The sequence below is a fragment of the Armigeres subalbatus genome, chromosome 2 (assembly GCF_024139115.2).
Source record: "Armigeres subalbatus isolate Guangzhou_Male chromosome 2, GZ_Asu_2, whole genome shotgun sequence".
Lineage (NCBI taxonomy): Eukaryota > Metazoa > Arthropoda > Insecta > Diptera > Culicidae > Armigeres > Armigeres subalbatus.
In genome coordinates this window covers 185118092-185133364 of record NC_085140.1, presented here as the reverse complement: position 1 = coordinate 185133364, position 15273 = coordinate 185118092, and the positions used below count along the sequence as shown (strand labels likewise).

The 15273-nt window shown below is 44.1% G+C and overlaps 2 protein-coding genes across 4 annotated transcripts in view; one reads left to right on the top strand and one right to left on the bottom strand.

Annotated features, from left to right (window-relative positions):
* Positions 1–1108: 1108 nt before the first annotated feature.
* LOC134215613 (triokinase/FMN cyclase-like) lies at positions 1109–2965 on the top strand. Its single transcript, XM_062694761.1, has one exon. The coding sequence runs from the start codon at positions 1141–1143 to the stop codon at positions 2881–2883; it is 1743 nt and encodes a 580-aa protein (XP_062550745.1). The 5' UTR covers positions 1109–1140; the 3' UTR covers positions 2884–2965.
* An 8905-nt stretch (positions 2966–11870) lies between these two features.
* The window catches only part of LOC134211365 (ubiquitin carboxyl-terminal hydrolase 47), a 62632-nt gene continuing 59229 nt past the window's right edge, over positions 11871–15273 (bottom strand). For all 3 annotated transcript variants that reach the window (XM_062688154.1, XM_062688156.1, XM_062688155.1), the window contains 5 exons: positions 15096–15247; positions 13680–14004; positions 13481–13610; positions 13226–13418; positions 11871–13103 (listed from right to left, as the gene is read on the bottom strand). In XM_062688154.1, the coding sequence (XP_062544138.1) occupies positions 12953–13103; positions 13226–13418; positions 13481–13610; positions 13680–14004; positions 15096–15247 (951 nt within the window). In that variant the 3' untranslated portion in view covers positions 11871–12952. The remainder of the gene's footprint in view (positions 13104–13225; positions 13419–13480; positions 13611–13679; positions 14005–15095; positions 15248–15273) is intronic.

Here is a 15273-nt window from a genome sequence, read left to right as displayed (position 1 = left end):
TCCTCTGCACCGTCCTTACTAGCTGGTTTAAAGAAGCAAAAAAATATGTGGGTTCAGCTTTGCAGGGCTCTCACAGCAGTCGCGGATTCCGTGATTTTACCATCTTTTTAGAATTTCCCCTTCGTGTCGCGAAAATCGCGGCTTCTTCAACTATTGTCGCGAAATCGCGGACTCCAAATTACGCTCTCGTAAAATTCACGGTTTTTTACTTTTCTTAAATATTATTTTACGATAAATTCAATATGCCATTTTTAGCTGAGAATTCTCTAAATAATTAGATTTTATCATGTTTTTGCTCAGTAAGCAGATAGCTCGCGCAGTCCGATTGTTTTTTTGTTTTATGCGGTCAAAATGAAAATCAATCAGTGCAGATAGTCCGATTGGTCGAGTGAGTAATCGAACGTGGCTCTGTTTTTAGCGGTCGGTGAATAAGTGTGCGATTTAACGTGTTTTGTATATGGAGGGAAACATTTGCAAGATCCGGGTTACTTTCTTCTGCTTTGGACGGTTCGCAAGTTAATTAATGAATATATTTTAATAAGTTTTCAACATATACTATTATTGACAAACGCTCTATATTGTCGAATAGAGCTCCCTATTATTTACCATACCCACTAACACAAACCTTCCTTCCAAAGCCATCTATGAAAGTAGTATGAGTTCCATGCATTTCCACTTTGTGCACTTTTACGACAATTTTTTTTATAGCTATTATAGAGTCGCCAAAAAATGTTTTTGTGGAAAGTTGACCTTAAATAAATTAAACAATCGGTTGAGCGAATTGACTGAAATCTTCGATTCATCTTTTATTGCGGATTTGTAGTTAGTATCGCTATAGGCCATAAAATACATAGCTCATCATGCTTTCTTTGCCTTCAGTCACGCGTTCAGTTTACTACTAGTTTACTTATTTTGTATTATTGCCATATACCTAAATCTGGTTTGGCATTTTTCAGGGAAACACACTTTTTGGATGATTATCAATATTAGTATTATTACCCTACAATAATTGCACACAAGTTACCTGATAAGAACAAATAAAAAGCAACTTTCCAATCGTTGTTTTGTTTTACACACTATAACAGAATGATGACGCTGCTATCAAAGAACACGAAAGTGCCAATCAGTTGATCGTACGCTATGCTGCAGAACGTTAACACCTCGCTGGCCGGTTTTGTCCGTGCGCACAATGGCCTGCGTTTTATAAGCGATCGCAACTGTATCATTCGCCGGGAAGAGCACCTATCGAAAGGCAAGGTCAAGCTGATCTCCGGTGGTGGAAGTGGTCACGAGCCTGCCCACAATGGCTACGTCGGTAAAGGGATGCTGGATGCGGCCGTTTGTGGAGACGTGTTCTGCTCACCGTCGGCGACGTCGATAGTCGATTGTCTTCGAATGGTGGCCAGTCCGGAGGAAAGCGTGTTGTTTATTGTCAACAACTACACTGGTGATCGGTTGAATTTTGGTTTGGCGGTGGAACGTGCTCGATCGCAGTATGGTTACAAGGATTTACGGATACTACTGAATGATGATGACTGTTCCATCGTAGATTCGATGGTAAAAAAATCGGTTGGAAAGCGAGGACTTGCTGGATGTGTGTTATTGATAAAAATGTTGGGCGCGATGGCTGAACTGGGTTGTTCAATTGATGAGATAGTCCAGTTTGGGGAAAAAATGTTGCGAGGTGGACATATTGCGACGTTTGGGTTTAGCTTCGAAGAGATCGACGGTAAGCTGCATAACGTTGAGCTGGGAAAGGGCCTCCATGGAGAACCTGGTGTGTGCAAGATGGGCACGTGCGATGGATTTGAGTCGATTGTTTACTACACTTTGGATAGGTTGGCTGCCAAAATTTATCCATACAACGATAATGAAATAGTTGTGCTCATTAACAATCTTGGTGGAACTTCGGAATTCGCGTTAGGTGTTTTCGTGAGCACACTGCTGCCCCTGCTGGCGAATGACTATATTGTGAAACGCGTCTACATTGGGAATTTTTTCACATCCTTAAGCCAATCCGGACTATCCGTAACGTTTCTGAATCTAAATTATTCGGATAAAGTGCTCCCATATCTAGATTATGAGGTACAGGTTGCTTCAACGCTATTCGGTGGACCTTCTTCGTACAACCTACCCTCTTCAGAAGTTATTTACTTTGAAGAACGCGACGAATTCCAAACTACTGGAAGTATGGATAAGTTTAAGCTATGCTTTTCCGAGTCAAGTCAACCGTTGGTCAAGAATATCTTGAAAAATATTGCAAGCACTTTAATATCCAGTCGCGATGAGCTTAACACCTACGACAAAGAATGCGGTGATGGTGATACAGGAAACACAATTGCCAATGGAGCAACCGCATTGCTAGATGTTCTCGATACAACGCTGGATGTGCTTTATCCGGCCAAAATGTTTCAACAAATCAGCAAGATTATGCAACTAAGCATTGGAGGTACATCGGGTGCAATTTACAGTTTGTTTCTACAAGCAGCCTCTCAAGCATTTTTAGAAGCGGACGGTGATATCAATATCACTGCCAGGCATTGGCTGTGGGCGCTGACACATGGAAACAATGCTATCATGCAGTACGCCTTGACTGAGGTGGGTGATCGTACCATGCTGGATGCTTTGAAACGAGGAGAAAATGATCTTCGGGAAGCAATTAAACAGAACCTATCGCCAATAGATTGCATCGAAAAGTTTTCCAAGGCCTGCGAAATGGCAGCCATAGCTACTCGAAGAATGGTCCCGAAATCCGGTAGAGCTGCATATTGCACAGCCCAGTCAGGCAGAAAGGACTTTGAGTACCCAGATCCAGGAGCACATGGTGTTGCTTTGTGGGCTAAAGCTTTATTGGAGGCGTATAAGAAAAACTGTGAGGAATAGTACACAATATTTACAAGAATAGCGAAGAGAGAAATAATCACTAATCCGCGGAAAGGAATAAAGGAAAAAATCGTTGAACGCATGCTAAAGATTTAACTGACATTTTATCACATTTCCTACGTATCCCTTATCTTCCTACATATCCCTACATATCCATCATAACTTTTTCAATTCTTAACCGATTGTGCTAATTCAGCCATCAAACGAACCAGTTAGGTTCCTAGTTTTTCTGGGAGGAAAAATAAGATTGGCTACATACTTGCGGAACAGTCCCGGAGTCTAGTGAGGTACCTTTTATTGGATGAAGGAACACAATCTGCAAGCCTTGAAACTCATCCTGGGGCATATCAAATTCCATGATTGCACGAATCATGAGGCATTTGGATGAGTTGAGCATCACTCGTGGCATGCTGGGAACCTGGGTCCCCCGGGAAAGTGACCACTTTTTGACGAGTCCCGAAACCCATCTTGCGACGTATCAAACTTCATGATTTTGCAAAACATGATCAATAGAGTATGTTTGGAGACACTTGGATGGGTATGGACATGCTCCGCGACATACAGAGAACCTGGAATCAGATTCTCGGCATGCTGCGGAACACGTTCAAAGCCATCCAAGTGCCTTCAGTTATGCACTATTGATCATGTTTTGAAAAACGTCACAAGATCGGTCTCGGAACACATTAACAAGTGGCCACTTCCCAGAAGGGAATCGCCACTTTAGTGAAAGACCGTTCCGTTTTGCGACCTATTAACTATCCAAAGGTAACGCGTCCCGATGACTTCATAGAATACTTCCCAAGCTAGAGGACAGTTGTTGTTGCGAAGCGATCTGCTTTTGTAAGTAAAGTTATAAATAAAACAAAACTGCTCATTATTGATATTGATGTTATTCTTTTACGTGTTAGATTGAATTTACCACGAATCAGTGTTTTCCTAATAACTTATCTTACCAGCATAGAATCGTTTCGCATCAAATGCGATCAGTTTCATTGCAAAATTTTCTATGTTGCCAACATAGTCATAAATTTTTGGAGCTCAATAAGAAAAGTTTTTTTTAATTTTATTACCAGACTAAGGCCGGAGTGGCCTGTGCAATACATAAAAGTCTTCTCCATTCAGCTCGGTCTGCACGTCGCCAATCACGCAGTCTGCGTAGGGTCCGCAAATCGTCCTCCACCTGATCGATCCACCTTGCCCGCTGCGCACCTCGCCTTCTTGTTCCCGTCGAATCGTTTTAACCGGATCTACTGTCCGACATTCTGGCAACGCTCCCGGCCCACAGCAGTATTCCAATTTTCGTGGTGTGAACGATGAATGGCTCTCCCAACAGCTGATGCAACCCAAGGTTCATTCGCCTCCTCCACGTACCGTCCGCCATCTGCACCCCACCATAGAGGGTACGCAGCACATTCCTTTCAAAAACTCCCAGTGCGCGTTGGTCCTCCGCGAGCACCGTCCAGGTCTCGTGTCCGTAGAGAACTACCGGTCTAATAATCGTTTTGTAGATAGTCAGTTTGGTACGACGGCGAACTCTATTCGATCGGATCGTTTTGCGGAGTCCAAAGTACATACGATTTCCTGCAATGATGCGTCTCCGAATTTCTCTGCTGGTATCGTTATCGGAGGTTACCAGTGAGTCCAAGTAAACGAATTGGGGCACACGACACCTTCCATCCACTCCTGCTGCAGAACCTCATCCTCCCAAACCTTGGTAATTACTCAGTGCAACGCTCTAGCCAGTGCCTCACCACCGTGTGCAAACGGCTCTCCTGGTAGTAGGTCAACTCTAGGGGCTTTGTTGGTTTTCAACCAGCCAATCTACTCCTGGATTTCCTGGAGATTCGGAGCCGGAAGTCGTATGTCCTGCGTGCTCCTAGGTTCATATATAATAAGAAACGTTGTGGAACGGTTTTCCGCAAAAGTGACTGTTTTCACTGTGGCACCACCAACGAGCTGGCAACCAGCTTCATAGTGCTGGGTAAGATGCGCCATCGTGTGATTGGGTGGCAGCCAATCAACGCAAGGATGTGCAAGCTGAGGATTAAATGCCGTTTCTTCAACTATAGCATCATCAACGTGCACTGCCCACACGAAGCAGGAGCAGACATACAATGGATGCCCACTGTGGGACGTCAAAATTGTCATCGACGACATGAAGACTCAGCTAGGAAGGGAGGAAATGTTTAGACTGATCATCGAACCAGATAGTCTGCGCACACTGTATCAAATGATAACGGCCAACGATGCATAAACTTCGCAGCCTCTCGCAAAATGGTAGTCCGAAACACCTTCTTTCCCCGCAAAAATATCCACAAGGCCACATGGAGATCACCTAACCAAGAAATGGAAAACCATATCGACCACGTTCTAATCGACGGTAAATTCTTCTACGACATCACGAACGTTCGCACTTATCGAAGTACGAATATTGAATCCGACCACTACCTCGTTGCAGTAAAGCTTAGATCATTTAGAAATGGGACACTTGATTTTAGCGATAGCGGCGCTCCCAGTGGTCTGATATAAAAGCTCTTGACAGCGTTTTGTTGTTTATAAACAGTACTGCTCGGTAAATTTTTTTCGCTGCCTAAAACTAACGTAGTTCCGAGATATTTATCATGCAGGAAGAGAGAAGAAAAATAATTGAGCACAACCACCTGCAAAACCCATTTGCGTCAGCCCGGAAACTGGGAAAACTGCTGGGTTGTCCCAAAAGTACCGTGGCGCGAGTGATAAAACGGTATAAGGAGACCCTAACGACTGCTCGCAAAGTGCAAACCAAGCGTCGGAGTGGAACTTTTGATCGTCAACTGCGGTTGAAGGTCATTCGAAAAGTCAAGGATAATCCCAACATCTCTGATCATGATTTGGCGAAAAAACTGAATGCTGATCGCTGTACAGTGCGGCGAATTCTTCTCCGGGAAGGCTACAAGTGTTACCGTGCAAGTAGGCAACCAAACCGAACCCTTAAACAGCAAACAACGGCCAGATCCCGAGCTCGTAGGCTGTACGACCGACTGCTGACGAAACGCGAAGGGTGTCTTTTGCTCGACGATGAAACTTACGTGAAAGCCGATTTCCAACAAATCCCAGGGGTCAAATTCTACAAGGCACCTGCACGCGGCAAGGTTCCTGGTAAATACAAGTTCATTTTCGCAGATAAATTCGCGAAAAAAATCATGATTTGGTAAGGGATCTGCTCTTGCGGAAAGAAGACCAGCGTTTTTGTGACGAATAAGACCATGAATTCGGAAGTATACACCAGGGAGTGCCTTAAGAAGCGGGTTTTACCATTCATTAAGTCCCATGATGGTCCAGTTACGTTTTGGCCAGATCTAGCCAGCTGCCATTACAACAAGGATGTGGTACAATGGTACAACAACAATGGAGTCCAATTCATCCCAAAAGAGTTGAACCCACCAAATTGTCCCCAGTTTCGCCCGATAGAGAAATATTGGGCAATAATGAAGCGGAAACTGAAGATGAAGGGTGCAGTCATCAGCGACCTTGGTCAGATGAAGAATTGGTGGAACCGGATGGCCAAAACCGTGACTGAAGGAGGTAGCGCCGGCTAATGAGAGGTATTAACGGAAAAGTACGAGAATTTCTTCGAATTCGTGATGAATGATTTGATTCACATTTTTCATGAAATATAATAAGATTACACGTGTTTCTTTCTTAGAAAGTGTTTTGATTGAAAAAATGGTTTAAAAGATACACGCATTTCAAAGTGTCCCATTTCTAAATGATCTAAGCTTTATGCCTGCACTCAAAACTCTCGACGGTGTACAACACGCGTCGAAGTCGAACGCCGCGGCTTAACATTGGGCGGCTACAAGACGGTAGACTAGACCAAGGATACGCGCAGCAGCTGGAAGTGGCATTCCCAACGGAAGAGCAGCTAGGCGCAGCGTGTCTTGGAGATGGCTGGAGAGATATTCGATCCGCCATTGGTAGCACGGCAACCGCTGCACTTGGCACGGAGCCCCCGGATCAGAGAAACGACTTGTATGACGGCGAATGTGAGCAGTTAGTGGAAGAGAAGAATGCAGCATGGGCGAGATTGCTGCAACACCGCACGAGGGCGAAAGAGGCACGATATAAACTGGCGCGGAACAGACAAAACTCGAATTTCCGGAGGAAAAAGCGCCAGCAGGAATATCGAGACCGTGAAGATACGGAACAACTGTACCGCGCTAATAACACACGAAAGTTCTATGAGAAGTTGAACCATTCACGTAAGGGCCACGTGCCACAGCCTGATATGTGTAAGGACATAAACGGGAACCTTCTTACGAACGAGCGTGAGGTGATCCAAAGGTGGCGGCAGCACTACGAAGAACACCTGAATGGCGAAGATGGCGATATGGTGATGGACCAGGGAGAACGCGCACTGGATATAATTTCACCTGTTTCGGATCTCCAGGAAATCCAAGAAGAGATTGGCTGGCAGAAGAAAAACAAAGCCCCTGGGGTTGACCAACTACCAGGAGAGCTATTTAAACACGGCGGTGAGGCGCTAGATAGAGCGCTGCACTGGGTCATTACCAAGATTTGGAAGGAGGAAGTTTTGCCGCAGAAGTGGATGCAAGGTGTCGTGTGTCCTATCTACAAAAAGGGCGATAAGCTGGACTATAGCAAATACCGCGCAATCACATTGCTGAACGCCGCCGACAAGGTACTCTCCTAAATTTTATGCCGTCGACTAGCACTAATTGCACGGGAGTTTGTTGAGCAGTACTAGGCGAATTTTATAGGCGAACGCTCCACCACGGACCAGGTGTTCGCCATTCGCGAAGTACTGCAGAAATGCCGCGATTACAACGTGCCCACACATCATCTATTCATCGACTTCAGAACCGCATATGATACAATCGATTGGCAGCTAATGCACGAACACGGATTTCCGGATAAACTGACACGGTTGATCAAAGCGACGATGGATCGGGTGATGTGCGTAGTTCGAGTTTCAGGGCCATTCTCGAGTCCCTTCGAAACGCGCAGAGGGTTACGGCAACGTGATGGTCTTTCGTGTCTGCTATTGAACATCGCTTTGGAAGGGGTAATACGAAGAGCAGGGATTAGCACGAGTGGTACAATTTTCAATAAGTCCGTCCAGCTATTTGGCTTAATCGACGACATAGAAGAGAAGATGGAGATTGAAGCCTACATCAGACTGAAGAGGGAAGCCAAGCGGATTGGACTTGTCATCAACACTGGTGACTGCCGAAAATGATACCAGCAGAGAAATTTGTAGACGCATAGTGGCTGGAAATCACGTACTTTGGACTCCGCAAGACGCTCCGATCGAATTGAGTTCGCCGCCGTACCAAACTGACTATCTACAAAACGCTCATTAGACCGGTAGTCCTCAACGGACACGAGACCTGGACGATGCTCGTGGAGGACCAACGCGCACTTGGAGTTTTCGAAAGGAAAATGCTGCGTACCATCTATGATGGGGTGCAGATGGCGGACGGTACGTGGAGGAGGCGAATGAACCACGAGTTGCATGAGCTGCTGGGTGAACTATCGTTCACACCGCGAAAATCGGACGACTGCGGTGGGCCGGGCACATAGCTAGAATGTCGGACAGTAACCCGGTTAAAATGGTTCTCGACAACGATCCGACGGGCACAAGAAGGCGAGGTGCACAGCGGGCAAGGTGGATCGATCAGGTGGAAGATGACTTGCGGACCCTCCGTAGTCTGCGTGGTTGGCGACGTGTAGCCATGGACCGAGCCGAATGGAGAAGACTTTTATATACCGCACAGGCCACTTCGGCCTTAGCCTGAATAAATATATAGGGTAATTCGCCAAATGTTGAACGGCTAATTTCTTCGCCTATTGTTGAACGCACGTGCATTTCTTATGGGAGTTCAACAATAGGCGACAAAATTAGCCGTTCAACATTTGGCGGTTTCCCCTACTCGATTAAGTTGAAAACCGGAATACGGGACTAGCGAAGTAGGATTTTTCTCGCAATCCGTACGTTAAACCTAACTTCGCTAGTGCGCGCTAGTCTAATTAGGGCCTAATTTTTTGCTATTTTCTTCTACCCGGGAATCTCCCGAGTCCCGACTCTTAGCCACAGCCCGATGATAAGCGACGGCCGATCACACAACTTAGGCAGAGATCAACCCTCAGTTAGTTGTCGGTTAACTGCCAAGCAGGCATTACGCGCGAGTGTCCCAGTAGGGAGTCGAAGTGGAATTTCGCAGTACAAATCGCCTGACGGACAGAAATCAAAAAGTTGGTGGATTAGGAAATTGGAATGAGACAATGGATGCGGCGCAGTGCAGTGTAGTGGGTGTTTTGTAAAGTCCTAGGGCCAGGTAATATGTAGCTCCACTGAGCTGGTGAACAATGTTTTAATATTTATTCGCCCTACAGAAACGAAATCCAAAAATTGTGTGCCTGCACCGAATCCGCGATAATGGAGTAGTGTGGATGTGCTAAGAGATCGGTAAGGATTTAGATGAATGCATGAAGCAAGTTCGATACGTGTTTTATTATTATGGCAAAAAATCCTCATATTGGCATCACAGGCCTTCTTGTTTTGTTTTGCTGTAACGGCATCGGCAATAGCTTTCTATGCGTCGTCATGCCCCTGAATCATATGCGACAGTGAAATATGTACGAACGAACTTAAAGTTCTTCGAAGTTTGTGAACTTTGGTTATAAACTCCTCCCTTCTACTTGGATTCGACAGCTAGATTCGTGATTGTAATTCATTATAAGATTCCCCCAAACACACGCGACGCGACAGTCGCGACGCGATTCTATCGCTTGGCGACAGCGATTCTATCGCTTGGCGACAGCGATTCTGTCGCCGTTGGTATGGAAGCGTAAATAGAACATTGCCTGCAGCGACCCAACGATAGAATCGTGGCGACTAGTTGTCGCCGTCGCGGCGATGAAATCGCTTAGTTTTTAGATACCATGAATGAATGCTGAACTTACCTAACTTACCGCTCGTTCAATAGCTCCACGGATCCGCTCAACCTCACCTCTGGTCATCACCAGACACTGCTCCAAGGCTGCATTAGATTTCGCCTTTTTATCTGCCGGTAGCAATTCCTGCTTTTTCTTCTGCTCACGCACAGAAGGAATCGGATTTGATGCGGCTTTCACTATAGCTGAAGGTGTATAATACAACGGAGATTTAACCGGAGAGGCAAAAGGCGACGCGAACAAGCTCTTTTTATATTTTTCAGACCGCAACTGCATGCTATTTGCTTTTCCCTGTTTCTTCCTTTTCAAGGTTAGAATTGTTTGCACTTTTAAATCTATCTTCACCTTCACACAGAATGCCTTCACCTATGCTAAAGACGACGACTTTTCAAAATTCTCGTAGCCGAAAACACGTGCTTTTCGCTAGCCGACATACAATGGCTTCTTCCAGAGCCTCTGTTGTAGAGAATAAGGCTTGATCAATAAACACAACATTATTCAAATCCGCGTGGCGTGGTTAAGTACAACAAACAACACATCACCGTTGCCAACGCCAAACTGTATAAAAGCGGGTGCCAACGGGGCAAGAGGTTTTTTTATATCTTCATTAAGCAGACTTTCAGCCCTAGGCTGGCTCATCTCCGGATACGGGGCTAGAGGTCATTCTTACAACGGATCTTATCAAGAACATCTTGATTTATCAAGATCATCGAGCGGCGTGAAATTAAGCAAGAAATACCAGGAGATCGGTTCTTTCTCCTCTCCACTCAAATGGCGCGAAAAAATAAGAGAAGGGTGGAAGCTTGGTGACCGCGGCAGATCGAGTAGCTCCATGTTCCACAAGGCGCATGCATACGCAGAGGGTTACGGCCAATGAGAATAGATAGAAGGTGAGGAAGAAGACCAAATGCAAGTGTATTAGTGGATGATAGAAAATGTAAACAGCAAATGGTGATGTACATATTTGCACGGCTTCTTATGGGAGCTCATTCAGTAGTGAAAGCTTTTTCGCCATACACGAAAGGCACGCACACAATATATGGATTTCCATACCTTAGTATTTATTTTCATTGGGTTACGGCAAAGTGATGGTCTTTCGTGCCTGCTATTCAACAGCACTTTGGAGGGAGTGATACGAAGGGCATGGATTGATACGAGTGGTACGATTTTTACGAAGTTCGTTTATCTATTTGGTTTCGCCGACGACATTGATATTATATAGGAAGATGGAGGCAGTCTACATCAGACTGAAAAGGGAAACTAAACGGATTGGACTAGTCATCTACACGTCGCAGACGAAGCACAGGCTCAAGTGAGAGAAGGCGAGAAGAGGCTCAAGTGAGAACAATGTAAGCCACTCACCACGAGTTTGTATCACTGGTGACGAAACCGTGGTGGTTGAAAAATTCGTGTGCTTGGAGACGCCTCATGGCAGGAAATCATATGTACTTTGGACTCCACAAAACTCCGATCGAATAGAGTTCGCCACCGTACCAAACTGACTATCTATAAAACGCTTATTAGAACGGTAGTTCTCTATGGACACGAGACCTGGACGATGCTCGTGGAGGACCCACGCGTACTTGGAGTTTTCGAAAGGAAAGTGCTGCGTACCATCTATGGTGGGGTGCAATTGGCGAACGGTACGTGGAGGAGGCGAATGAACCACGAGTTGCAACAGCTGTCGAGAGAACCATCCATCGTTCACACCGCGTAAATCGGAAGACTGCGGTGGGTCGGGCACGTAGCCAGAATGTCGGACAGTAATCCGGTGAAAATAATTCTCGACAACGATCCAACGGGAACAAGAAGGCGAGGTGCACAGCGATCAAGGTGGATCGATCAAGTTGAGGACAATTTGCGGACTCTCCGCAGACTGCGTGGTTGGCGACGTGCAGCCATGGACCGATCTGAATGGAGAAGACTTTTATGCACTGCACAGGCCACTCCGGCCTTAGTCTGTGAACAAATAAATAAATAAAGGCACACTGTACTGTGATAATATCATAATAAAAAAAACAGCAATGCACTTCAGAGCAGTAGTAATTTTTATTCTCACATTTGCTTCACATATTTTTGCAATTTATGTAGAAACGTCAATGACGAGTGGATACCTACAACAGTACATAGAATAAACTGAACGATGAATGTAAAAAGACAGAGGACATGAAAGATGCACATTGCCAGTACCTAACAGAAATGTAGTAGAAAAATAGTGAATGAGAATTTTCCAGAGCATGGTCAAAGCAATACAGATTGATTTACATGAATACATGATGTGAGCCGATGCAATAATAGTTTCATCAACTTAGAAAATACTATGGACATAAATAATTCATGATAGGCCTTATGCGTATGCGCAGAATAATGAAGCCCAGAATTAGGTTCTTTAGAAGTGGTCAGAATCTATGTTATAAAATTTCGTTCAAATGTTGAATTACGATACCATTTTTCAGATAGTGTTAATTATATGTATCATATGTGACTCAAATTATCTCCCAGAAAATGTCAAATGGATAAAGGCAATAATTCTGAGATGCACACACAGAAATAAAGACTTCCATAAATTACCTGTGACTGACCTCTGATCAATGGAACCGCGCATTTCCCATCCGCGAATTTAAACTGACCAAAATTTTGAACACAGGAGAAATTAATATTCAAATAGGTAAATCATATATGAAACGCTCTCGATCCCTCTTCTTAAACAAAGATAACAATAGATAATTAATAAAGTACAAATCAATCAAAAAATCAATTCAATGCAATACGAGCTCATCTAATGGGAATTGGACAGTAGTTGAGACTTTTTTTTGTTCTATCTCAACTCCACATCAAATGGATCTATAATACAACAGTTCTTGGATCATTTTCCTTTTTTACACAAACTCAACATGCAGTGACAGGCCAGGCGCATCGCACATCAGGACCATCGTTTAATTGCCCCGCCTATAAAAGCTTGATGCTGATGCAGCGTGCTCTGCTCGGGCTACTAATGACGCTTTTCACACTTTCCTTTCTACTGACTCAGACTTCGACTTCTCCTCCCGGTCGATCAGATACAACACTTTCTCCGTTTGATACCGCTGCTGCCTTCGGTCGTCAGCTGCAATCAGTCGTCGGCCTTCTTCGGCGAGGCATCCACGTAGATCTTCAGGGCCCGTTCTTTGCGCGGCGAATAGGTCGAACTGCTGCGGATGTCTTTCTTGGTCAGTTCTTTGCGTTCCTCGGCCGTTAGTTCCGCCAGTGGTTCGGTTTTATCTCTGTTTTTTTGGAAACAGTAGAACAAATGTTATTTACAGAATTTTAAGATTTGCTTTGACAATTTTTAAAATTGTTTCGATAAGTTGATAAATTTGGAAATATAATTATATGCCCCACGTACCTATAGTACAGGATGTCACCGTCTTGGAAACTACTGCTACAATCGTTGGACCTAATTTCGCTCGACGACCAGTGTAAGCTGTTGTGGATCTGCAAAATCGACACCGAATCACGCGCTTGCACCTTAACGTACTCAACGTTTTCCTCGGGAATTTCGCTGATTTTGGAAAACAGGTTCTTCAGTTCACATTTGTCTGCGGAAAAAATTTGACGCTCAAATCCGTAATAATAGATTCATTATGAGAAGTTTGCATACTTGGGAATAAAATTTCCTGCATTTTTCCTAATTTCATTTCACTTGGATACCATCGTCTGATCAGCAGAACGGTGTCGTTGTAATGTGTAGGTGTTACACTGGGAAGATCGTCCACTTCTTGAAGAATCATCTGGAAATATTGAAAATAAGTTAGTCACGATATTTCAATGCAGCATTTACACAAAAAGCTATTACTAACATCGGAGCTGTTGGTCAATGCAACCTCCTCGCCGACTTTCTGCTCGTCGGTGTAAACCTTGGAGATGCTCTTCCATGTCTTTCTTCGCAGCCTACAGCGGTCGAACGTCAGCTGGTTGTATTTACTATCGGATGTAGCTAGATGTGCCAAAACATCCCTCTTGATGTGGCCCACCTCTTGCCCGTTCCGGACAATCCAGTTGCACAGGAACGGTAACTTATCAAGGTCGTCAACGATCTCGTTCACGTTGAAGTAGTAAAGGTTGATTTTGTATTCACCCTTTCGTAGAACGCGGCCGAGTTCAATAGTAAGACGATCACCATCGCTGCAATTAGGAGGAAACTTTCCATGTATCCATTACGTCTCAGGGAGGAGTGAAGTGAAATCGTCACATATGGAGTTGCCCAACTCAGATTGAAGTATCAAAACATAGGATTGCAAAGCATACGATTGGGCCGGAAAAATGTACATATTCTGTCTCCTACCCTCTCAAAACATAATCTTCTTCTTTATATTTTATTTATATACATAAAAATGAATTTCTGTCTGTCTGAACCTTATAGACTCCAAAACTACTAAACCGATCGGCGAGAAAATTTTTATGCAGCAGTTTTTGGGGCCGGAGAATGCTCTTATCGAGACCCCTCCCTCTTTCGGAAAGAGGGGCTCCCATACAAATGAAACAGAAATTTCTGCATAACTCGAGACCTAAGCAGAGAATAAATAAATATCAGGCGAAACAAAGTTCGTCGGGTCTGCTAGTGTTCAAAACGACTTATCTGCTTTTATAAACAAAGGTTCAAACGTCGATTCGACGAATCTGATCGCACTGTTGGTAGAGTTGGTTTTGGAAATTTTGTCTTGATTTTTTTTTTTTTTGGTATTCAGTTGGAGCTATTGCTTTTCCAATTCCTATTAAACACAAGAAGATCAGAAAGATCGATTTAAAAAATATTAACGACCCATCCGATCCTGCAGTTAAAAATTCAAACGTCGATCAGACGAATTCAACCGCAGTTTCACGCAGACCAACACCATCAACAGGTAACAGAAGCTTTCTTTCACGCATTGATGACTCTGGTCCGCGCAAAAGTGATTCGGCCTCGTGTGGTTTCGGCCTTTTATGATTCGGCTTTTTGTGAATCGGCCTTTCGTAGTAGATCCCAAAACGCCGAATCACAAATTACATTGACTGCAATTCAATGACCCATGAAACCGACTCTAAAACAGAATGATCCTCACCATATTCGTCTCCTAGATAATTATAATCCATACCCCAGGGTGTTCAAATTTAAATATTATATTTTGTTTTTCTGATGTCAAAATTGAAATTCCAAAAGAATGTCTTATGATACTCATACGACTAGGTTCCTTCTGAAATCGCAATTAACATAACATCTAGCCTTGAATACTCACGTGTATGCATTAAGTTCCTCTTTGAGTAGTGTGATCTCTTGCTGACTACTTGCTGAGTTCTTAAACAATTTGAAATACTCCATCGGTACTTTCAAATATGACTGCAGTCTATATTTTAGATATCCATGATTGGCACGTTTGTCAATCAGAACCTACGAGAAAATCAGTTGATAATTCA